This window comes from Tyto alba, unplaced genomic scaffold (assembly GCF_018691265.1).
Source record: "Tyto alba isolate M040663 unplaced genomic scaffold, T.alba_DEE_v4.0 Super-Scaffold_41, whole genome shotgun sequence".
NCBI classification, from domain to species: domain Eukaryota; kingdom Metazoa; phylum Chordata; class Aves; order Strigiformes; family Tytonidae; genus Tyto; species Tyto alba.
This window is the reverse complement of record NW_024881317.1, coordinates 11,159,899-11,185,388: the sequence shown is the minus strand read 5'-3', so window position 1 is coordinate 11,185,388 and position 25,490 is coordinate 11,159,899. Positions and strand designations below refer to the sequence as shown.

At 38.9% G+C, this 25,490-nt stretch overlaps 2 protein-coding genes across 4 annotated transcripts; both read right to left on the bottom strand.

The window, feature by feature from the left end:
• Window positions 1-3,572: 3,572 nt before the first annotated feature.
• On the bottom strand, window positions 3,573-7,939 carry CUNH15orf40 (chromosome unknown C15orf40 homolog). 3 transcript variants are annotated; one of them, XM_042804332.1, is made up of 5 exons: window positions 7,812-7,939; window positions 7,585-7,711; window positions 6,337-6,464; window positions 4,245-4,374; window positions 3,573-4,054 (listed from the first exon to the last, which is right to left on the bottom strand). In XM_042804332.1, the coding sequence occupies exons 1-4, from the start codon at window positions 7,884-7,886 to the stop codon at window positions 4,282-4,284; spliced, it is 423 nt and encodes a 140-aa protein (XP_042660266.1). In that variant the 5' UTR covers window positions 7,887-7,939; the 3' UTR covers window positions 3,573-4,054; window positions 4,245-4,281. The 3 variants fall into 3 exon arrangements, with proteins under 3 accessions (XP_042660266.1, XP_042660267.1, XP_042660265.1); XM_042804333.1 differs by having other exon boundaries at window positions 3,573-3,778; XM_042804331.1 differs by having other exon boundaries at window positions 3,573-4,374.
• A 362-nt stretch (window positions 7,940-8,301) lies between these two features.
• On the bottom strand, window positions 8,302-25,490 carry BTBD1 (BTB domain containing 1). The gene is made up of 8 exons (XM_032982981.2): window positions 24,991-25,490; window positions 18,153-18,309; window positions 17,491-17,596; window positions 15,730-15,927; window positions 15,274-15,466; window positions 14,633-14,720; window positions 10,328-10,474; window positions 8,302-9,428 (listed from the first exon to the last, which is right to left on the bottom strand). The coding sequence occupies exons 1-8, from the start codon at window positions 25,392-25,394 to the stop codon at window positions 9,270-9,272; spliced, it is 1,452 nt and encodes a 483-aa protein (XP_032838872.2). The 5' UTR covers window positions 25,395-25,490; the 3' UTR covers window positions 8,302-9,269.

Sequence of the window (25,490 nt, the reverse complement as noted above, 5' to 3'; positions counted from 1 at the left end):
ATTAATTCCCAGTACCTTAGAGAAGTATCAGACTCCTCCTTTCAGACAAGTATTTCATCAACGGCTTTTTGACTGTTTATTGTGCATTGGTTACATTAACAGCACTTTGCCCCAAGTGCAGCAGGCTTCCTAGAGAATAATAACCAAGATACGCTTTACATGCAGGTAAGGCACTGTGTTCCCAGGAGGAGACGGGGGAGCACATTTTTATAATAGCTAATATGGCAATGAGTCATCCTCCTGAGATAAAGACTAAAAACATTAAGAAGTGAATACAATTGGTTGAAGTAAAAAATTTAAAAAAGGGACTCAGTTGGTTCAAGTTTTACATATGTAAATAAGCAGTGTGAGAGGGGAAACAGAGCCAGACATGTGAAGTAATGAGCAGAAAGATCAGGTGTATCTATCTTCCTGGAAGCTGAGAGAAGGAAGATATTAAACTGTGCTTTCCGTTAGATTGCCACTGCCAGTTATTGACAAAGCTGTCAATTATACAGGATTATTTAGAATGATGATACCTGAAGAAATAGGGATTTAGAAACACTTGGGACTAAAAGGAGAGATAGGAATGCACTGCAGATGATAAATGGAGAGAACTGAAATTAAAAGAGCAAAGAGGCCAGCTTCAGAGGGTATAATTAAATATCCTTAATTAGTATATTAGAATACTGCAATGAAACCTTATACCTACTTTCAAAGTTGGATTTTAGAAAATAAATGTAACTGAGTGGATGAAAGACCAAGAATGTTCTATGCCATATGACTGCTTGGCATAGAATTTATTTAGATAACTTCTATTTTGCTAATGTTTAAAGAACTTAATTATATAAAAAATGCCCAGGTCTGTAAGTCGTAAGATATTAAATCATCATTAGACAGATTTTACTGAAATTGGTCAGACAACGCATTAGGTAAAGAGGACAGTGCTTGAGTTAATAGTAGGGTTTCAAGTAGCTGAGTAATCATGTAGCTTAATTCACATGGATAAAGCAGGAACCAACAAGTAAAAGGAGGGTAGCAACTGGCACCACAATGTTTTTAAACTGGTCTAGGAGTAAGAGTTAAGTTTTATTTTGAGACAGAGGATGTGAAAAGTGTTTTGAAATTATTGGAAGAAGCCTCCTACAATACCACAAAGCTCTATTAAAAACATATTCTGCTAAAGAGTTAGGAATATTTGCTACTACAATTTTTTCAATAGAATGAAAGATATTTCACTGTGTTCATGAAGAGATAGTTGACAGGTTAGGATTTCAATACAAGATTTGAAAGAGCTAGGCCTAAATCACAGTTTTGGCATTGACTTGTTTGGTAACACAAGCTGCTTAACAATTCTGTATCTCAATTTTGATATACAATGGACCAGCAATTCCCGCCTCCCAGGCATTTCACCAGAATATGTGTATCCACAGCCACCATATTATGGATATAATTGGAATACTGCATGAAAAACATTGCTATAAGAGGATCTCAGATATGCCAACACCCAAGTGTTATATTACCCTTCTAAAGTAATTTTGGTTACTCATAATAAAAAAATCCACTGTTCCCAGCACACAAAGGCTTTATTTATCACACTAGCCAGTTCACGGTTTCAGTCTTAAGTGAGACAGGGCACCGCTACCAGAACTTAATTTCTAACCCTCTGCTTTGATTACTGCTGTGGCTTCTATCTGCCATACTCTTTTACAGAATCACTGGGGCCTCAACTAAGTCATACCTTGAGCAACAGAAGCTAGGGCTTCACTACATGCCACAGATAATATTTCTGCTTCCTAAGAAGCAATGCTAAAAAACAGCCAACTGCAACAAGTTTTGAAAAAATACTGTACGATGACTGAACTGGACAGCCAGAAGTGAGTCTTAAATGCCATACTACAATCCAGACAAAAGAAGAAGTACTTGGCGGGGCCAAGCACAATATCAGTATTATATAGATGGCTCCCCCTCCCCACACACACACTTGTAAATGCAATAGAAAACAAAAATGCAATGGGAAGGAGGGCACAGTGGTTGTTTTCCCCAGGACAAGTAAACTTCCTAGCTGAACAGTACTTGTCTTCTGATTGACAAGTGATGAATATGACAATGTGCCTGGCTCACATTACACAGAAATGACAACATAGTAACACCAAGTTTCTTTCACCGATTAGGAAGAAAAGATGAAGAACGCCAGCTGAAAAATTTTAGGAAAGGTGAAATCTCTGAAGCATAAACTAGCATAGACTAGACAGAATATATTGACAAAATGAAGGGGGAACTGAAAGATTAAATTGGCTATTGTTGTAGGTAATCATCATTGAAGACCAATGTACTTCAGAGACTGTACCTGCCTACCCAGCTGCTCCCTCAATCTGGGTCTGAAGTCATGGGAAAGTGTAATACATTATTTCAATATAACATATGACACATATCACGTAACATGTGGCATTAGCTCCCAAAGAAATCTTTATAATGGTTGTTGCAGCATCCAGCTCAGAATAGAACTTATAAATGCAGGATTCCTTGGTCTTTGGATTGCTGTTTTCTACTCACAATAAAAAGAAATTTAGGAAATAAGGAAAAAACCTCATGAACACTTAGTTTTGGTTTGCTTTGCCTTAATTTTTCTGCAAGACGTGGTACCCCTCTGCTGGGCAAGAACAGATGAAACAGCAAGGAGCCGTGAACCAAAACTGCTTGAACAGTAAAACAAAACCAGCATGTACAGACTGAAAAGGATAAATAAGGAAAGGCAACTGAGGCAATGTACAGCTGACCAAAAGTCTGAGAAAACAAGGAGCCCAGATTCAAACCATTAAGCAAACAGCATTCACAATTTAGACTTAGCTCTCCAAACTCTGTCCAAACAATAAAGTAACATTTTTCATAACATCTTTAAAATGAGTCACCTTGAAGGAGCCGTCATCTTGACAAGCACCAATTTTCTACGTCTAAGAACAATTTTTGCAGTGTTTAGGATAACAAGAATTTCCTAAAGCAAAAGATTTTTGTCTATGAAAAATTAAATGATGAGTTACGATGTCTGTACTCCATGAAGCTGGTAAAGAAATTCAGCTGTAACACTGTAACATTTGTAACACTGTTTTCCAGGAGAAGGTATGACAAACCTTAAACAAACCTTCAGAATAGTTTCCTTTCCACTTTAGGCATTACCTTTTTTTTTTTTTTTTTTCCCCCAGTATGACAACCATAGTAAAGATAGGACAATTTCAGACATCAGCAGTGATGTGGATGAAAACACAAACTCATACCAGAGACATGTGATATCACATGTATTTTTCGGAAATACTACTTAAATCTTACTCTGACCTCTGAAGCACAATAAAGAGAGAAGTTAAGTTGCCTTCTCATTAGTCCTGAGACTATAGATGCCCATTTTATCTCAGGCTTCTTGTTCTCTTCTACAAATGACTCTGCTCAGTTATTTCTCTATATAAAAGTACTACCAATTCTTAAATCAAGGAAAGATTGCAAAAAATCCTTGTTTAAAAATAACATTCTAATAAGTGACTTCTAGGAAACTTTTTTTTTTTTTGTTAAAAATATAAACACAAAACAAGGTTTGATAATACTTTTTACCCCTTTTATTAAAAACAGTCATTACACTTGACATACATTTGGCAGATACATATTTGTATCTCTACATTTCAGGAAACAATTACAGACTCTTACAAAGTGACACCGTGTATGCAATTACTAAGTTCTGGGTGAGTTGTTCATACTGCAAAATTCCGGTTTTGTTTCAGTTATTCAGGTGATTCTGCTTTTAGCTTGCCTGTGTGATCAACAACAGTATACTGGCTTAAAATATGTTTATTTTAGATGTACATATGTGCACATAGTACAAAAAACTGCACCCAGTACCTGACACCAGATATTAAAGAGAACATTCTTCTAGGGTCTTCACTATCCAGACTCATCCTTTCATACCACTTTTCACTCTGAAGCCTGTCATTCCAAGCCTTTTGCTTTGTTAACCGAAGTTTGTTTCACTAAGAAACAAGTTTTCTAAACCATTTGTTTAGGGAAACTCTCCAGAGAGGAAAAAAGTCTGTAGTGACAGAAGCAGATACAGAGTCTCAGTAAAGGCAAGTTTTCTAATCAAACCTACACAAAAACTTCAACTATAAACCAGCTATATTAACAAGGAGGTGCAGGGGGGAAGAAGTATCTTTCCCTAGTCATTATCCACATTCTCAACAGGACCAGATTTATATAAGAAAGAATATCAGTCCATTTACCAAGATGCACGGTGCCATTTCTCACTCTTGTTTTATGTCAACTGGAAGCTTCTTTTTTCAGTTTTTCTAAAATCTCATCTGGTGTCATCGATACAAAAATCTTCACCACTTTTTCACGTGATTTACCACCCTGGTTTAGAGATACACACACACAAAAAAATATCTTTCAGAGAATCACCACCAAATACACATTCCAAAAAAATTTCACTGAAATACCAACACAGAAGGTACCTTAAAAATAATTCTTAAACGGTGGGTATGCAGAATTAACAGCAGAAGAGACAGTTCATCAATGTCTTTTCCAGTTATTTGAAGAGTGGAAAACAATGTCTTATCTACTGTGCTTTTAAAATTGGATACAGCTCCCAGGGCATGTGCTGAATTGATGCTTTTTTTATAGGTTAGAACAAAAAGCAAGGAGTAGTAAGTTTCCATAATTCACCTGTATCATCTAGAAGCAAGACTTCAAGTAATTCCTTTTTTTTTTTAAGTGGGTGTGTGTATATATATATTTGATAACTGTGTACTTTCAGATCTTTCTTCAAGAGTTGTCTCCCACAGGGTATTAGTTATTCTTAAAATGAGTTCTCAGATTGACAATATCAACTAAATTAAATTACATCGTATATAACCTATAAGATACTCAGATTTATACAGCAGTTACTTGAAATATTATTGACCTCTTTTTGTATTACTGAAAAAAAGGCTAGCTTACATAGGAACTGGCAAACGTGCAACCTCATTTCATATTGCCTCAAGTCACAACTTTGCTAGTATTCAGTAAACCGTGAGAATCAAGGTGCTTGGTTAAGCTGCAGCCTGGCAAAAGGTTTGAGAAGCCCACAAGGGCTATCCTGAAGGAAAAAAAAAAGTCCTTAACTCTACTACACACAAATATAGCATGAAATTTAAAATGAAAAATAGAGTTTTGAAGCAGTTTAGTTGATGATGAAAAACAAGGCCCTTGCATAAAAATCTGGTAACCTCAGTTTTATACTGGATCATTTCCCACCAATTTCCCAATTTGGATTGGTTTTGTTGATGTTAGCACTTATAAAGCAAGGAGCACATAAGAGAGCAACAAGTACCAAAAATCACTTGCTGTTTACCCATAGCAGATCGGGATGGAAAAATCTAAGCCACAGATTTTACCACAATGCTTCACTGAGAACAAACAGTGGCTTGTGAAAAACTCACATGGACATGTAATTATTTGAACACCATAGGTCAGGACAACGGAGTCAAGGTCAGACAACACCGGCCCCTTCTACATTCAACTCTGCTTAATGCTTCTGAGAATAATCTAGTTAAACCTGAGCATCCCTTTAAGGTAGGAAAACAGTGCTATCTGTAAAATGTTGATAAACAAATGAAGCAGGACTCAAATCTTCATATCTCTACCTTTCAGCAACACAGTGCTCAATTCATTGCCATTTACCACTATCCTTTAACAGAATTCAACTACTACATTAAACCAACAGACAAAAGTAAAAAGCACAATTTTTCATTGTGCTCTTTTGATCATAAACTATAAATGAACATGGCTGGAAAGACTGACTGTAAGGACAATGAATTAAATTATTTATTTAGTGCAATAAATAAAACAAAGAGTTTCCATTCACCAAAGTCAAGACATGCAAATTCTAAGACAAAGAAACTCTAGAAGCCCAGCTATAATTCAAGTGTTTATATATGTTCTTGCTTATGTGTGACAGTTGTCAGAAACTTTTAACTCAAATGCAGACGTTAATTCAAAAAAATTAATGAAAATTAATAAATTGCACATTCTCTGCAAAGCACAAATTTTGTGAACTGCATTTGATATGAAAACAAGAGCATCTTTGAAGAATACAGAAAACACGAGCCACACAAATTTTGAAAAATACATAATGATGAGAATTATTCTGATTAAAGATCTCAAGATCAGCTGTGGTTCTCTCTACACTAGGTTTGTTCTCAATGAATCATTCCATGAACTCAACTAAACACCTTTAAAGTGTGTTTTGGACTGAACTTGGAAAGCAGCTCCCTGTACTCAAGGAGTGAATTTCAAAACTGCAGTAGGGTAAGACAAAAAAAAAAATGTAAGTACCTTCTCTAAAATAACTTCACTCTTCTTAACTCCTAGCACCTTAGAGAGGTATCGACACAGCTCTGCATTTGCCTCCCCTTCTGATGGAGGTGCAGCAATAGCTACACCTACTGCCTCAGCTGTCACATCTATAACAAATATTTTAAGGATTTTATGCTCAAAATGTTAAAACCATCTCGTTATTGTCACCTAAAAATGAACATTTATGCTTTCAAAATCAATTTAATTTAAAATAAAATAGACATAGATTAGCAGGTAACAACATTTTTACACTTCACCAATTCCCTTAAGTTAAACTGTTAGTCAGTACAAAGATAATCTTCTGATACAAAGAACAGTGAGGTCTTCAGACTTGTATCAGAGTGCAGTCATGAATTATCAGTTTTCACACAACCATGGCACTGTTCTAAGCCCCTCTCTATGTTGCCCACTCTGATGCAGGTGTAGTCCAGCTTGGCATCATGGAGCATAATACAAATCAGGTTACACCACCAAAAAAAGCATGATAAGTTAGTCTGCCCAGAGAGCTATGCCACCATCAACAATTTATTTGTGTTGCCAACTGAGCCTGGATACTGTACTACAGTCCACCACATTAGCTTCGTACACATACCTGTACAAAAAGCAGTTCTAATCTGTGCATAAGCAAGTCCAGATTTGTAAAGGGAGAACACATTTTATTAGATCAAACTTTTATAGTTCAAATAAAACCGCACAACTTCTTGGGAAATAAATAGCGCGCTCAAAATTTCACGTGTCAAACTAGGAAGTGCTGACCAGCTGAGCTCGCTGGCACTCCTTTCAAAAAGAATTGTTCAGAGGAATTTACATCGTGCTCACCGCACCACCTAGCGTTTCCATATGGGGGAAGGAGAAAGAGCTACTCGTAAGAAAAGTGTGAAATTACTACTTTCTTCAGTTTTGTGATTTCCCGCCCCCCCCCAGCTTAGAGGATAGAGATGAGCTGTACAAATCGTTAGAAAGGCCGGTTAGGAAGCCCAGCTCTCCCGCTCCGTTCCCAGCTGATGGCGGTTATTCCTGGAGCGGGAAAGGCGCCTCACAGGCACCGACCGCAGCGCCCCAAACCCCCCTCGTCAGCGCGCGCCCCGAGCCGCCCTGCCGGGCGCCGCGCCTCACCGCGCAGCGCCGCGCCTCACCGCGCCTCAGCCCGGCCCCGTGGCGGGAACGCTCCCCGCAGACCCCCCTCCTGGGCGCGGGCAGGCCGACCCGCCGCGCCGGCGGCCCCACCTGTGACGGCGCTGCAGCGGGAGCCGGGCTTGGCGCGAACCGCCACCCTCACGCAGCCGTCACCCGCCGCCACCACCGGTCCCGCGGCCACCGCCGGATCCGCGGCCCCCTTCCTGGCTCCTTTTCCCTGAAACAGAGGAACAGGCCCCGTCACCGCCTAGCCTGGCCCCGGTGTGGTGTGGTGTTGTGTGGTGTCGTGTCCCGTCCCGTCCCATCCCGTCCCGCACCTTTCCGGGCATGACCCCGCCGCCGCTCCGCTCCGACGCCGCTAGCAGCCGCCGGCAGCCGCCGCGGGCCGCCATAGCGCGGGCCGGCCCTTCCGTCGACGCCCGCCAGCCCCGCCCCGCCGCGCATGCGCGTTCCGCCACAGCTGCCCCGGGTCGCGCCCCGAGCCCACGGCTGAGCGCGGGGAGAGGCGGGGGCGGCCGCTCCGTGGGGAGCGGCCCCACGGCGCCAGGCCAGCGGCCCCCCGCGGGGCTCCTGCCCCTCTGCCGCTGCCTTCTCCCGGCGCGGCGGGACCGCTGCAGGCGCCTGTACCGCACCCCACCCCACCCCCCCCCCCGTGTCACAGCACCGCTGCCGTGGGCTAAGGCAATGAAAAACGTCCGGGAGAGCTGACCAAAGGGCTTATTTTACAGGCTGGGGTCTGAGACCTAAGACCTGCACAGCCTTCCCTGGAGCAGACATTTAAAGAGAAATCAGAGAAAGGAAGAGGGCTTTTTCTCCTGTGTTCTCAAATTATTACTTTAGTATAAGTTGGGGGAGGGTACAGGATTTTATACATGAAGACGTTCTACTTCTACACAGCAGATATTGCAAGACAGTGAATACTATATACATACATCAATTGCATCCAATTACTGTATGCAATCTGTAAAACTAGCTGCACACAAATAACCCTTAGTTCATACTAATTTTTTAGTATTAGAATGTCCAATGATAAAATAACATAATTACAAGTCTTGTATTCTCATTTCACATTATACATTTTTTATAGGCACATTTGTATATACAGTGACTATTTCCATACCCAGCTTTATGTTCCAAAACATCCCTTCTGCATTAAGAGAGATTCTGGAAAGAGCTGTTTGTTGCTGGATTCAACTTAGTATTTCTTCAGGGAAGCTGCAGATGCTGTCTGCAGTGTTAAGTCCATTAATTCTCCACGGCTCATCCAAAAAGTCACAATGATAGCAATATGAATCCAGTTTTGCTGATGTGCTTCAAAAAAATATAGTAGCAATTCACGTCCACAGGGTCATTCAAAGGTCATTTTGGAAAGAAATGTAAGCTGGGACTACAGCAGCAGCTTTACTGTCTTTTTAGGACAGGTTGGGGAAAACGGTAACAAGAAGTTCATAATGAGTAAGGATTTTCCAGTTCAGAAAATGAATTTTACTACACGAGAAGTGATAGGGTGAAAATACAAAGCAATTCATTGCTAGAGACTATTTAAAACAATCTTTTCAATGTACAGAGCATTTATTCCACTTGACAATTTGGTAAGAGGAAAAGCTAAATTACGTTCCACCAATAATGATGCAGAGAAAATCGCTTGTCTGGTACCTCTCAAACAAGTTAGTTTTGTTTTCACACATTCATGTAGTTTCACAGAATTTTAACTGCCGCCAACAGTGAGCTGAAGTCCACTGATACACTGATACATTTGAGATGATCATGTGAAATTAAATATAAAATATTATTTCTGGTATCTGTCCATCTTCTATTGATGTACCATTGTTGTTACCTGGTGAACTATAAAAGACAAAGCATGTTTTGCTAGCAGTGGGAGATTCATGGATCACTTTCTTCAAACCTTTTGTTCCGTAGTGGGAATCAGGACCCTGAAAAACCATCAGAAGAGATTAGCAATGGAATGGAAGTGGGCAGCAAGATGGGTAAAATGTCAAAGTTCAAACACTACTGACTTAGGTTATTTTAAATAGTATAAAATTTCTGTACCCACATCATGTAAATTATACACAAAATCACGGGCAACAGAAGCAAGTGCCCTATGTCTAAGTAACAAAAAAAAGTTTCTCTGACAGTAGACTTAAACCACTTGATTTTATCCAACTAGTAATGAATAAAGATTTTCTAGTATTTCTCCTTGTCATACAGGTTGTCTATATTCTCACTTAGTTTCCTGCCTCAGCTTCTTTTAATGCACAGTATATTTTTTCCAACCTAGTCAACCTTGATTTCTGTATAAGAAATTATACTTAAAAGAATATTAAAACATTTTTGAGAAAACATTGAATAAATAAATTTGTTCATAACATTCGGGGAGACTTTCCTAGAACAAATAATTCTTACCTATATTTCAGCATTAGTATATAAGAAGTGATTAAAAAAAACTTTCAGTTTTCTTGACTCTAGCTAGTGGTTAGAATATCCTTGGTAAAAGAAATCAAACTTAAATTTTGATAGAGAGCTGACAGATTAAATATTCTAGATAGTGCTTTTGTCCACACGGAACCAGTGACTTCCGTTAGGACTCACTCTGACACTTACATCACGCCAGAAAGCGAGAAGGCAAAAGGATCCAGTTATGAATTCTGTGCAGTGGCACAGAAGAGAGGTAGCAGTCTTACAAGTTATTATGGAGTTTAACTACATCTTTCTTTAGCACTAAACTTAAAATAAAATCAAGATCTAGAAGACACTTTCCCATCAGAAGACAGATAAAAGAACAACTCTTGCATCAAAGTAGTATTTCTTCTGTACTGTTAGGCATTCTTACTTTCAATGTTGCACAAGCTGTGTAGCAAACAGTTGGCAAAATCTCTATAGGTTCTTTGAACATAACTCTGAATGTACTGGCTGTTCCATCACAACTAAATCCAGTATCGTTTTGTCCTAGTGTTTGATTCTTCTCATAATCAATTATCTGTACAAAAACATGAAAATAGTATTTTTAGGTTTACAATCTTGAGAAATATTCTTATGGTATGCATATTATAAGATTACAACCAAACACTTGCCTACTCCACCCAGTTTAATTGCACCAACAGAGCAATCTCAGAACTGGAATGTAGGTGTAATTTCCCGATACCATTAGGGTTGACCCAGCAGCATGCTGAATGATGATGGCCTGCGAGTTTTACACAGGCTGGCCAATCTGTGGGCTAGATTCAACACTGCTGCAAACAGGTTACAGTCTTTGCTTGGGAGATGAAGAATAAATAGCTCTTAGACCTTCAGCTTCGGACCTTCATATACTACATATAATCATGTACTTAGATTTGCTGATCTCTGTACACCTACACAGCCCATGAGGTAAAACCAAGTTTTTACAGATAATGTAAGCAGTAAACAAAACAAGAACTTGTGTTTCTATGTTTTACACAATTTATTTTTTTTCTAGATTCTGTTAAAAATTATACTCAGACTATGTATTATTTATTTTGCCTTCAATTTTAGTGGTGAATAGGAATCACTAGCTAAGATGTAGTAATAGCAGGTACCTCACATCTTATTTTGGATAGCAATCCTGATCCATGCTGCCAAACAGCTCTTGCAGAAGTTGAATATCAGAGCTTTAGAGTAACATGAACACTTCTCAGGATTACTGCACTAACAATAATCCTATCGGTCTTAATATTTTATTATTAAATTGTCATGATTTTTAATATTGCACAAATGAGATGAAGCCCTATTCTAGGCAAAATGTGCCATAATTTTTCTTTCCAGCCATGATCAATAGAAATATTAACAATTATCATGCTGAAGTCCTAAGCCACTTTCACATAAAAAAATATGCAGTAAACATTATCACTACTTTAAGACAAGTACTAAATGTTTAAATCTCCAAAGCTCTGCTAGTACTGATGCAGGTCCAAGAAGAAAAGCAAAACCACAGGCATTAAATACTTGTCTGAAAAGATAGTGACAAGAAAGTTTCAGATCCATTCAGAATTGGGGATACTTCCAGAATAAAGAGAACCTGTGTAAGATGGATGGCCTTCACCTGAACCGTAGAGGTATATTAGCTTTTCAGTTTGGATCAGGAGCATGTTTTTCAAGCAAATCTCTTGATCATCCCCACATAATATGCTTTGGTTTGCTTTGCAAAAGCTGAAGTCTTTTCAGATGGAATACATACAGCAAACATGCTGAGGGAGCACATCAAATTCTCTCATCACAGAATTTAGCTGAGAGAATCAAACAAGATTTAATGCAAAGTAAAACTCCAAGTATCATATAGTACAGCTGCTAGGATCTTAGTACCAACTCTTTTGTTCTAAAGATCCAATCTAGTGCACTATTCTACTCATTTACATAAATGGACTCTTTGAGAAAACCAAACTGATGACACTTCAAAGAATTTGCAAGTGAGCTTTTAAACTAAGGAATGTGGAAAAGCCAACAAATTCCTTCAAAACCTCATTCTGGATACATTCTGTTTGGAACATCATAAAAGGAAAGGCACAACATTTTTTTCTTGACACACACACAAGATTTCTGTCCTTAAGTACAGGATGGTCAGAGAATAGTAATCATCAAATAGGAAACAGAAGACAAATAAACTGCTGTTTAAATAGGATGCCCAGAAATAAACTGAAACAGCAGTCCCAGCACATGCTAGAAGTCTACAAAATAAGATAGGGACAATGGAATTTCTGTCCCTAAATGAAATCACAGATTCTTCCTTTTACAAAATTTCCCACATACCTAATAAGTCAATGTGATGCGATAGTACCAGCTTATGAAATACACAGCACAGAGTAAAACTGTGCCTGTCATGCAATGCCAATACCTTGTTAGAAAGCTTAGAATCAAATCAAAACTAATATCAATATAAAAGAGAATTCAAATGGACTGAAATACCATACTTGAAAAGGAAAAAATATAGTGCTGGATCAATATTACTAGAAGACAATCCTAACCACAACATGCTAAGAGAGGTCAAACAGGCTAGAAGAGCAGGAAATACAATTTTAGTCTTCAATTACCTGCTCAGACCAGGCAAGTGTCATATCAGGACATGAAGCAGGGATGACATTTTTAGATGCTATCACTGACCATTTCATGAGCTTACTAACCAATTGCTCAGTAGGAAGAAACCCAACCCTTGGTTTGGTATTGAGGGATGAGCAGGATCAGATTCAAAATTTCATAATGGAAACACTATGTAACAGGGTCCATAATATATTTAAGTGTCAACGCTTCCACGTGAACAACAAAAGCAAATCCACCACAGCTGTGCTAAATTTCAAAAAGAGAAAAACGAGGAATCTTGTTCAAAAGAAGCTAAAAGGAGCAATTAAGAAAATCAAACCCTTATAAGAAGCACACAGACTACTGAAGGACGTCACATGCCCAAGTACAGTATCGGTACATATCACCTATTAGGAAAGGCCTGAGAAAAGAAGAAAAAAGCTAGCATGGCTGATCACCAGAGGCTGTTACTGGAAATAAATAAACAAAAAAGGACATCCTAGAGAAATAGGAAGTTGTATCCAGATTAAATAGAAAGGTTCAAATTGGCAGATTAAAATGTAAAAAATACAATTAAGCAGGCCAAAAGAAGGTTTAGGAACAGCTACCTGAAAGCATTAAAACCAATGTTAAATCATTCTTTCAACACAGGAGGAGCAACAAGCCCTACAGACTCTGGTGGGTTAAAGAGCATGAAGATATAAAGCAAGGAGCAGCAGGATAAGGTCTTCATGTAGGAGCCTGGAGAACAGCAATACTAATAAATTATTTACCAGCAGAAGAAACCAGGGAGACTGTTATGCTGGGACAATGTTTTCAGGAAACCTAAAACTGAAGTAACTTTACAGAAGAAGTTATGGTAACAGTAACATATGACATTCTGCCTAATACTGAATCAGTAGCAACCAAGGCATCAATCTTTCCAAAAAGCTCTGGGCAAGGACAGGCCTCTAAGCCCCAATACATGTACCAGGTGAGCTAAGAATGTAGTAAGTACCCAGTGGATCAAATGGTCCAATATTGGACCGACAGTGGCAAAAGAATGTTGCTGAGGGTTAGCACACAAGTCTGGGCTCTGCTGTCCATTCCCTCAGCATCCACAACTGTTCTACTAGGGGTGCTACAGCGTACGTCACCCTTCTGTTTCTTCTGGAATCTTCTAATGGATCTGTCATTGATGAATGAATATGTTCAAATACCACCAAATTCAAAACAGTGTCTTTGCTTCTTGTGGCAGTATGTATAGTATCTTCTACATTATAAAAATACTCTTATCTGTTTTGATCTTATGCTAGTATCCGTAAGAGTCTACTAGTTCTAATATTCAGGGCCTTGGCGTATAACAAACAGTTCTGCATTTACCCTATCCTTTGCCCTCATGATTTTAAAAGCATTGCCCACACCTCCCCATAGCCTTCTCCCCTACAGACTGAAGAGTCCCAGCCTTTTGATCTCCCTTCATAAAGCAAGAGCTCTCTCCCCTTAATCATTTTAATTACTCTTTATCTTCTAGTTCTACTGTGTGAGATTGGGAACTGCACACAATACTCAAGATGCGGGTATACCTGGCTTTCATACAGCAACACAATGTCACCTTTTACCTTGTTTTTAGTATCCTCCTGATGACACAATGGGCTTTTTTAGCAGTCACTACATGTTGTGTCACTCATTTCAGAGCTGTTGATGGCAAATCCAAGATCTCTTTACTGAATTACTAGCAACTTTATTAAAGAACAGACTCTGTGCACAACTGAACAGATTACAAAGCTATGGAATTCCTTGGCAGAAAACTTACAGGAATTCAAAGTTAGACCAGGTAAGTATCCAGAAGAAAGATTCACCAGGAACTACTAGAGAAACAAAATCAGTCTTGGGAAATGCCTATACTGAAAATGACTAAAGGACAAGATAACACAGCAGAAAGGGAGATGAGTTTCGTATTGTTCTTATTTTTCCCTAGTCATCCGCTTATGGCAATTGTCAGAGACAAAACACAGCTTAGATTCCTGACCTACCAATTGCTCCTACCCAAATATACACCAAACCTTTTTGCAAGTACTGAAAGTGTAGTTTCTGCATAAGCCTATTTAAACAGAATATACCATACCTGTATATTAACTTGATAGTCTGTGGGTCCATGAATAGATCCATATAATCCAAACCCCACTATGGAAATTCTTCTATTAACTGTGAACCTAGCAAAACACAACCCAAGAAAGGAATTTAAACAACTGTGATGGTTATGTTACCTTATTCCCAGTCAAGTAGGAAAAAGACTCCCACTGAAGAGTAGGGAAGTAAATTGAAAATTACATTTTTTTTTTTCAATAACAATTTCTATTTCATTTCAATAGTAAGAAAAATGATCTGTAAGGTATCACCTTTACAGGTTAAAGCTTTTCTAAGCTCCCATCATACTCAATATCACTAAACAAAAAATAACCAGATTCTTTTGAGTATCTCCAAAATAAAAACAGACCACTACTACTTTTTTTTTAGGGAATATGCAGCTAAACACCCAATCACTCTAAAATGCACCCAATCCTCCTGAACTTTGATTTTTGCTACTTCTTATTTCACATGTGCAACAGCCTAAGTTATTTTAAAAAAAGGTAAAGATTAAACGTGCCCAAACAGAACCAGCACGTTTGTTACTGTATCTTATGCCAAAAAGTCGAAGTTGAGTAATATGTTCCCTTTCTTTCCACACTTCTCTGTCTCTCCCACAAATAGTTTCAAAAGCCATACCTAATCCGGTCACTTGTTCCACTGTAGCCCCAGCGACTCTCCACTTGCTGGAACCTATTAATGCTACATTCTTTTCCCCTAAGGCAACACCTTGGTCGGTCAATATAATCTACTTTTGGTTTAGGATTGACAGTAAAATGCAGAAACAGATTTACTACTTCCCGATCTGACAAGATTCCAGACTGAGCAGGGCCTGTGAAAAGAAAAAACTTCTGGGATGATTTGAAGAATTACTTCAAGTGCTGTATTTAAACCACAAATATTCACAAACTGAAGATGACAATAATATTTTCCAATGGCCAGAATGTATTCTGCAGAATGTTCTCCTTTCATTTCTGCATCACAACCTTTATTAGTATGATATTAATAACAATAGAGCACTAACCATCTGAACACTCACAGCTGAACTGTGAGGAAACATGGTCTAACAGTAAGACAAAGAACCCCAAAACTCACCTGCTGCAAACTCTTCGATAGTCATTAATGGAAAACGAATTAAGGAAAGAGCTCTTCCAAGGACTTTTTGTTTGTTTCCAAATGTCACAGGTAGTTGTTGTCTTTGACATTCTGCTTCTGCCCAGCGAACAACAGCTCCAAAGAGTCTACTTTCTCGAATACTAAGGGTATCTCTTTCTAGAACTGCACATAATGTGTCTAAAGAAAAAACACTCAGATTTAGATCAGTTTTCAGCCAAACGAGTAACAGTGCTGTACATTAAGTAAGCTTAAAACGTTAAGTAAACACTAAGAACATTTATAATAAGACACCAAAGATAAGACAACTTATGTATAAAGAAATCTCCCAATGGTGTACAGACTCCAAACTAAAAAAGTAATTTTCCTGTTATGAAGACAGCGTATGAACTTTCTTCTTGATTCCTGAGAGTGTGACTATATATGATCTATGTAGTGACAACCAATATCCTGAAGAATTTCAATTTCCATGGTTAGGGCAAGATCAAAACTGAAGTGACCAAGCGGTGAATGCAGACTACTAAAAAACCAAGTTATTCATGATGACATTGTCATACCCTCATCCGAGTAGCCACCTACCAATCTGTATCAACTACAGACACAAGCAGCAGTGGTGCATAAAAAAACAGTTTAAAAATACATGAAAGTCATCTTAAACATTGAAGTATTTGACATCCACAAAGCCTGAAGGTGGAACACAGGATGTGAGGCAAGGTACTCTCATGTGTTTTACAAAAGCAAGCTTTCCTGTATTTCTTACCTGTTGTGGCATTTTATGAATAACAGGTATGCAAAAACTCTCAGTTTATTATAGAACACAATCCTGAAAAAAAAAAGCACGTTTTCATATTCTGAATCTTCTGTCTTTTTTGGGAATTTTTATATGCCCTGAATTTAAGCAAGGCATGTCATAGAAAGTATCATATTGGAAAGTCAAAACAGATTGGGACTTATCAAGAGCAGAGATGAACACTCACAGTCTGGATACAAATCCCACTGAATACAATTAACAATGACTTTACAGTGTCTTTAAGCAGCTGGAATACCTTCCTTCAGTCTGAGTTTTTCACAGTCCAGCTGAATTGGGAGTAAATCTTACGACACATATAGTAGCAATGAAATATAAGCAAATTTAAAACTGGTAGCTTTTCATAAAAGATAAAACATAGAAACCAGCAGTTTAGATATTCATTTTTTAAACAGATTTCATAAATTGTACTTGATCTGTGCAACTCTGAATGGAGAAGTACCATGCAGCAACAAAATAGTATGATTCCTGTTACATGCAAAAAACAGGTGTGGATCCCTCCAGGATGAGGCAGAACGCTCAGCAAGTGAAAGCTTTAGCTTTAATGAAAGTGTAGGTGTTACCACAGTGGGAGCCCTGCTGGGGAGTGAAGCTCAAAGGAAAACACTGCAAGGTAGATAATAAAACTTGCACTGATTAACATATCATATATATGCAATGTCCTGTTCTGCTCATTAGCAAGCTTGCTGATGTAATGCAGGTGCTGTTGACCAAATTCCAAGATCCGCAGCTGGCCTTTGCGTTGGTGCCTGTGCAAAGGTGGGTGCAGATGAGGGGGGAAAGCAAACTACCCCAGGTTACCGTGACAAGGAGATGAGATGTGCTTGGGACTCTACACTCAGGTGTGGGAGGCGAACTATCCTGTAACAAAGTCTTCTTATGCCCTACAATTCCCTTCAGAAGTTTAATGCTTAGGAAAACATGAAGCAACTTACCTATATCAATATCAGTAAAGCCTTCTGCACTTATTGCATCCATAGTACTTTTGTCTATTGTGTCAAGACAAAGACTAGCAAGCTGAGGTTCATCAAACAAACGAGCCTAAAAAGGTAAAGAAATGCACCTTAAGCATAAAGTTGACAAACCATTAATCTGTAAAAGCAAGTATTTTCACTCTAGTATAGATCCAAATTAAAATAGGTTGATCTAAGTACTCTGTGTTTATACCTTAAAGAGAACTTAAAAATCTCAAAGGAGTACATAATTAATGCAAATTCACTAAATGCAAGCTTTCCTTTGTGCTTATGTTTGTAGTTTTGGCGAACAGAACTAAAAAAAGTACACATCAAATCCACTATGGTGAACTGAAGCAGTCTTAACAAAAAACAATTAAGAGATTCATGCAAATATATTGTAGAATAAACTGGCTCCATTTAAAATGTCACGGTTCACGGCATATTAAAAACAAAACAAAACAACAAAGCCTTCCCTCCACATTAATAAGAAGCTAAGTCTGTAAAAATGCTAACAGAGCAGCTAGACATTTTCATACAGAAATCAGACTACATGATAGCAAACCTACTGTAATGTAATATTTAGTAATTTCCCTCCAAATACCAATTCTCCTAGTAAATCAAACCAGCTTAAATTTACCTACTTGAGTAAGCAGCATAAAGGCATTATCTGCTCGGAGGTGCTTTGTTAGAAAATCCACACAATGTGCTTCCAGGGCTGGGACTGCATACTTCTTAGCAGTGTATAAAGTAGTCATGACTGTTTCCGGACCAATTTGAACTTCATCTGAATAAAGAAACCTAGAAATCAATACACATATACAGATTATAAAAACATATCTGGAAGGGTCAGTCAAGCACAAGCTCTTTGCATTCAGAAAACAGGTCAAAGATTTGCACTGTGAACATGAAACAGTTGACCATGTAGCATTTTTACAAATTAATAAGCTAGTTAAAGGGTTGAAGAAAGAATATTACATTAACCTAATGGTATATATTTGTTTTAAATCTGTATTACTCCCTAAGACTGATCTGGCTGTACTAGTTATACATAGCTACCGAACTGTAAACAACAGCTGAGCTGCATAATCACTTAACATATGAAGGCATGCTCTAAAGAGCTGTATTTCTAAATATCAATACATAACCCTCTATGGCTATATTACTGAACTTAATTTACTGACACTAGTTTCCCTGCCATGAGGAAAATAGTGTCAAGGACTTACACTGTGGTAACATCTTACATTGAAGTTACCATTCTGTAATATTCAGAGGAGAGGAAAGGGAGCAATATCTAGCAGATGACCTTGATTCTTCTACTCCTGCCATAGCAAAACACTCTGGCTTGTATCCACTGTTTGAGGCTACATGATTGGCTGAGATTTTAGCATAAGCTGTGAACCAAAAGATAGAAGCCTCCATAAAAACCAGGAAAAAAAACTGATTCCTGAGGAGCTGTTGTTCGAGACCAGCCAAGATAAGACTTATTTTAAGGCTCTGTATGGAAAACATGACTTTTTAAAATAACCTTTCTTATAGGTGACATTGAAGATAACCTTAGCAATATTTCATCAGTTTTTCAGATAATAATCATGAATAGCCTGTGATTTACAAAAATAAATTTGTCCTCAACACACTGGTGGTTAAAACATACTAAACCAGGACACACTAGCAAAATGCAGGAATTCCACAATGAAGACCAAGTCTTTCCTTTATATTTCTTAGTATTTTTTGTTCAGAAACTCCTTGAAATGAATGGCAAGCAACACAGAGATGGAAGGTGCGTTTTGAAGAGTTTTTAAATGTAACAATACTCAGTTTGTATTTAACAGAAGAAACTTGTGGAAGTAATGAACTTGCTTGCAACATAGAGAGATCTAAGGAATAGAAACCTAGAATTAAAGTTTCAACTGAAGTTCTTCACTATTTATGTTTCTTATATTCGAAGAAAACTCAGATTCTCAGCAATTGCTAACACAACTAAATCTGGTGTTCAGCACTAAATTTGCTGCCATCTACCAAGAGGTACATATTTACCATTAGGCCAATCTATTCAAACCGCCAGCTTTCACATCACTTAGGGAATGTGAATGATGTTCTAGATTAATTCTTTAAACTGGATTTACATCAAACTGCTTTTAGAAATAGTGAGTTTAATTAAATGCTAACTTTCTTTTAGTAAGTTTCATACAGCCCATTTAGAACTGATTTATGAAAGCTATAAACTATTATCTGTTGATGAAAATGATAGGCTGACTTGCCAGTCACTATCACTGACAAATTTACCTTTGAAGTACTAAGAAACTAAGATTTCATAGGTACAGTCTTATATATCAAATTGACAAGCAGATCATTAAAGTGCTAGAATAGTGCATTTAGATTTTGGTTTTAAGATTTAAAAAAAATCTGTTTAAAATGCCCTAATCTTCCTTGTATAACTTTATAGGAGCTTGAAGTCCAAATTACATAGGAGTTTAACATTAACAGGCTGTAAAAAAAGCAGCATTACCACACAAACTACGTTACAAATTTCAGCTAATCCTAATTAAAAAAAAAAAAATAAAATTCACCAAGTTGGTTTTGGAACATGGTTTTGATTTTATTCCTTAAGTATGTCCCATCTGAAGCCCATTAAAAGACACACCAGAGGAGCTTTATCTGGCTTGTGGTTCACTTTCTGCTACACCTTCTTAAGAATCAGGGTACACTTCCAGACTGCACTTTTCTGACCCTTGCTTTCCCAGGAATTTTTCAGGCTTTTACCTCATATCATCAAAAAACAATTACGTGTCCAAATGACAGGAATTCAAATGTGGCAACAGTGTATATACATGCAGGTTTTTCATTTGTGAGAGATCTAAGAGTTACAGGATACTTTTTCATCCCATGAAGGATACACTTGAGGCTCTATGCTCCAATCCCTCCCCTGCTGTATGGCTGGATATACAGTAAGAAACACTCCCCAACTGAAAGTGTGTCAATGACAAACTAATGGATCTTAAGTGATTAAAGTTCTGACCACCAAAATTTTCACAGCATCTCAAGCAGTAACTAAAACATCAGTGTGTTGTCAGCACTATTGTCAGCACAAATCCAAAACATAGCCCCATAGTAGCTATTATGAAGAATTTAACTCTATCCTGGCCAAACCTAGTACATTCACCACCCCTTATTGCACAGCATTTACGTCATGCTCAGGTCCCACACTATTACAACACATCCTTATTAAGCACCCCACTGAGTTCATTTGGTCTACGACTTTGGGCTCCATCAGTCATGGTATTCACTCTGCCCAGGAGAGGTGATATGCTGCATGGAGTTACTGATCTCATTATCTAGACATCGATCACCACAGGGCATATCTCATAGTGAGAGAACATGTGATACAGTTACATTACTTTGAAACTGAGAAAACTCAGGACAAGAGGCATCCAAATACATTAAGAAAGTCACACTGCCAGTTTTTCGTGTTTAATATTTCAAGTTTTTGACAACATCAATACTATTCTGGAATTTTGAGAGCCAAACAATAGCCTTTACCAAATACTAAAAAGTGTGAATTTGCAAAGTTAAAAAGCAGCTGTAAAAACAACAAAAATGGTAATAAAGTACATTGCTCTAGGATGTTGTATAATCCTACTTCCCTTAAGTATATGGATGGATGATCATGATGCATTCATCAACTCATGAAAGAGGAACTCTAGGTGTGTCTTCCCTCTAAAAATCCCTCTGCTCATGTGCCAAGAGATGTCTCTATGTCAACTCTCCCATTTGTGGCATGCCTGAACTAGCACACCTTTATGTTTATACCAGTGTTTCTCCTCCACTTAACTTAGTGGGGCTCAAGATCACTTATCCTTCCCCCTTGCCTTCTTCCCTCCTCTCCTCCCCTTCGAGAGCCTCAGAGAAACAACCTGCTCTCTAGCTAATGTTGTCATCCAGGATGGGGGGTGTGGGAGTGCACGTCCACAGTGCGCTTTTAATGACCAGAACAATTTTTACAAGCGACCGCTAGATCATTCCCTTTACACAAGCGTCTCATACATTTTATGCCACTTTTCTTTACTCTCAGGTTAGCACCTCTTTCTCCTCTAGTCTTAGTATCGTCCCAACAGCTGAAATATTTTCACCATTCTAAAAGCACACAGGAATCTTTTTCTAGTTAGTCATGGCTACCCCTGTATTTACTGCTTGCCAAAGTCCTCTGCAAAGACATTTGGAAGACGGACTGCTAAACGTGTGCCATGCTGTTACTTTCTTTTATACAATGATCAAAGGACAAGTTAAATTACTGTAAAACGTGAATGAAATCTTAAAAAATCTTATTAAAAACAACAAAATGAAACCCTAAAGCAGAATCCTACTGAGACAACCTTAATCTTCTTGATCATTGCTATTCAATTTGTACAGTTAGAAACATACCAAAAACTCCCTGTTTAATGGGGAAGCAGATTCAAACTTTGTGACTTTGATGTTATTTCAGTTCTCAAGGATTTATCTATTAAACTGCTTAAGTAGTCAGCTGCTTTTAAAAAACCTCCTGTCTCATGTTTAAAAACTCTCCAGGCAAGAGGAATAGTGGCTGATAAGCCAAAACACACACCACAGTCATTCCTAAGCCTTTGAGCTTGGCCAAGTGTCTTCTAAGAAAGTTCTCTCCGCTTCAGCTGATTTCAAGGCTCCTCTTTTCCCATCTTTACAGCTAAGATTTTAGCCCACAGACAAGGACGACTATCCAACTTTCTCCAGGGGAAAAAAAGAAATCCTAAAATGTATTACAGGAATTACAGTGGTACTATCAATTAAAGTTTCAGTTCATTATTTTTACATACACTAACTCTCAAATTTATTATTTTTAAGTCCCCTGTTAGAAAAAGGTAGCAACTGTAGCTGATTTTAAATTGTGTACAACTATATCCAAAAGAAAAAAAATCAAAAAACAGACGTCACATTAACTTGGTGACTATCAGATGTTTAAATTGCTCAATTTCTAACTACTCTTTTTTTCCTCATAAACATAATTCTTGAACTACCATCTGTTTTGTGACAAAACACTAACACTGATGAAAGTCTACATCATAGGACAGAGAAATGACACCCAGTCTCACTGGAAAGATATAGATGGAATAAATTTTTTAAGAGAATCTGAAAAAATTTAATCAAAAAATCTTTTCCTTTGGCTTTAATTAAAAAGTAACATTTGTCAGTAGATCTTTATGAAACACATCAACTACAGATAAGACCTAACAAACCACATGAGTAAATAAAATGGAAATGAGCGGTGGAACTTTAAATAATCAGTAAATTATTCCCAAAAGCTTTTGCATCACTTAAATGTTTCCTTTACCTTGATGTTCATTTGCTATGTGTATTAATTTCTAACCAATACACCCCAAATTGGTCTTTGCAAAGATTAAAGATAGGTCTTATAAAAGGGAACTATCATTATCTGACCAATTTACTAATGATAGATGAAAGAACAACAGTGCAAGGTATAATTCTTGTCTCTTCTGGCCAACACCTGGAAAAAAACACAGGTTGTCTTATAGTTGGTATACTTTAAAAGCAGTGTACACAAGCATGGAATATGTATAAACTTCCTATACTGGTCTGTATTAAAGAAGCTCTCCTTAGGTATGTTTTAAACAAGGTGTTGAAATGTGTATTTATTCCAACGTAAGCTCAAAAAATATATATAATATGGAAGAATGTCCTAAAAAGCTGCCATGTATTTAATACCGAAGATGACATCAAACCTGAGATGTTTCAACAGTTCATCAGTCTGGTGATATTTAAACAAGATACAAGTATAATATGTTTTCTTACGTAAGTCCCCTGGCCATTATGTACTAGCAGTTCTGCTAACACAAGATGGCTTTTGTTTGCTTCTAACAACATCTCTTCATTTACTTCTCCAGCTTTCAAATACCACCCTTATCTTTACTTAGCACTCTCCTGTTTCCGTGTTTATATTTTTATCCAGACAAGCTTCTCTCATTATATTCACTTTTCACCATCCAGTAGTTTTTCCACATATATATAAACACATATATGTGCAGAGTCATTTACTTTTAACCTTTGAAACCATTTTACTTGAAAGACACTTCCCACTATCTCCCACTCTTCTACACAAACTCTTCACCTTGCCATTCCCTCTTTGCTAAACATCCACAAAATAAAGACAGTTCATTTGCTAACAGCAACACAGAGACATTGCTGCTGCATGGTAGTTTGTTGGTTTGGGGTTTTTTTGGTTGTTTTTTTTTTTTTTTTTTTTTTTTTTTTTTAAATCAGGACTAGATGACTCCTCTCACTGTTCTTATCTGCTAGGCCTCAAAACAATGAGAAAATTGCTAAGGTTTCGGAGCTCTCCCATTACAGAAAGCTTCGAGACAATATATGTTTATCTCCATGCAATAATATTGTTTCCCAAATGTTCATTACAGAAATCTGTTTCATTTACTTTATAGAAGTTTTGACTAGCAGAGGAGTTTCTTTAAGAAAAACCTTAGGGTTAAGCAGTCTGGCCATACTACCACACTGCAGCCTGATGCCCAAAGAAACGATTAGTAATCATTTCTATGAACAGCATATATTTTATTTACCAGTACACTGAGTAAAAAGAAAGGGTAGATAAATTAATCAGTTTTGTGAGCATGAGAAGCAGCAGATCCTATTCTGCCCAAATTCAGAATCACTAACCCACTTTACATACTTTTTGCCATCACTGCACTCATGGTCTCACTTGGGTGGTTTTGTGTATAAAAATCAATTAGTTACTGCCTTCTGCCGCACGTTCATTCTCCACCCAAGAGTATCTGAAATAAATGTGACTACAATAGGTATTACTCTGGCAAAACCACAATTTATTACCATTGCTGAAAAAGTGAACAGTAAAATGAATAAAATTTCAAAGTAAGTATCAAAAGAAATTAAAAGCTTGGTAGAACAGTCTCTGTCTCTTAACCACTATTAGAAGGTGGATGGATAGTTGAAACACTCAGAAGAATCACTAATTCCCATCATCTCACTTTAAAAAAAAAAAAAAAAAAAAAAAAAAAACGAAAACTGGAATCAAAGAGCCAAACAGACAACCACCACTATCAACGTACTTTTCCAAACGGACAATTAGCTGCCCTAAAATCAGGACGCTTCTCTTGGGAAACGGATGTAGGGGAAAGAGCAAGAAGAAACGAAAATGTGCTCGCTGGGCGGTTCGACCTTGCCGGCCAGCCCATGAGGTGGTTCCGCGTTTTCTCTGCATCTCCCTGCGCGGCCACGCACACGGCGGCCGGGGGAAAGGCAGGGCCCTTCGAGAACCGGAGCAGGAGGGGCCGCGGGGCGAGGAAATTCCACCGGCGGCCGAGCGGGGTCCCCCCGCCCCGGCCCAGCGATGCCGGCCGGACGCTGAGCGGTGCCCCCGGCCCAGGAGCCCCCACCGTGCCCCCGGGGCCGCCCGCCTCCGCCCCACCGCGACCTGACCTCAGGAGCGCCAGGAAGGCGGCGGGCTCCACGTCGGGCAGCTCGATCTCAGCCGAGGTGGTGGCCATGCCGCCGTTAAACATCGCGTCGAAGACGGCGCTGCCGGCAGCCAGGACGAAGCGGTGGGCGGGGATGCGCTGCTGGCCAGGCCCGGGGGGCGCCCCCCCCCCGCCGCCGCCGCCGCCGCCTCCGCCGCCGCGGGGGCTGCCCTTGCCCACCACGAAGTGCACGTCGCTGAGGAGCTCGTTGGAGAAGAGGAAGGCGAAGCGCTCCCGCAGCGACCCCTTGGTGGCCTGCCAGTTGTACAGCGGCTCCCGCTGCAACACTGCGCCGGCCTCCGCGGCAGTGGCGGTGGCAGCGGGCACTTCCACGGGCGCGGCCGAGCCGCCGCCGGCGGCCGCCATCGCCGCCCTGAGGGGCCGGGCCGGGCCGCTCCGTCCGCCGGCGGCACGCGAGTCCCCGCCGCCAGCCGCTCACCGCGCATGCGCCGCTGCCCCGCG

What these genes read in the sequence shown, in the direction of transcription:
- CUNH15orf40 (XM_042804331.1), bottom strand. Translation starts at nt 7,886, where the DNA reads ATGGCGGCCCGCGGCGGCTGCCGGCGGCTGCTAGCGGCGTCGGAGCGG. An exon ending in GCGGGGTCATGCCCGGAAAG is followed by an intron (nt 7,712 to 7,811) that starts GTGCGGGACGGG and finishes CCTCTGTTTCAG; the next exon opens with GGAAAAGGAGCCAGGAAGGG. An exon ending in GTGAAGTTATTTTAGAGAAG is followed by an intron (nt 4,375 to 6,336) that starts GTACTTACATTT and finishes TCTCTAAACCAG; the next exon opens with GGTGGTAAATCACGTGAAAA.
- BTBD1 (XM_032982981.2), bottom strand. Translation starts at nt 25,394, where the DNA reads ATGGCGGCCGCCGGCGGCGGCTCGGCCGCGCCCGTGGAAGTGCCCGCT. An exon ending in TATCGAAGAGTTTGCAGCAG is followed by an intron (nt 15,467 to 15,729) that starts GTGAGTTTTGGG and finishes TTCTTTTCACAG; the next exon opens with GCCCTGCTCAGTCTGGAATC. An exon ending in ACTATCAAGTTAATATACAG is followed by an intron (nt 10,475 to 14,632) that starts GTATGGTATATT and finishes GTTTTTGTACAG; the next exon opens with ATAATTGATTATGAGAAGAA.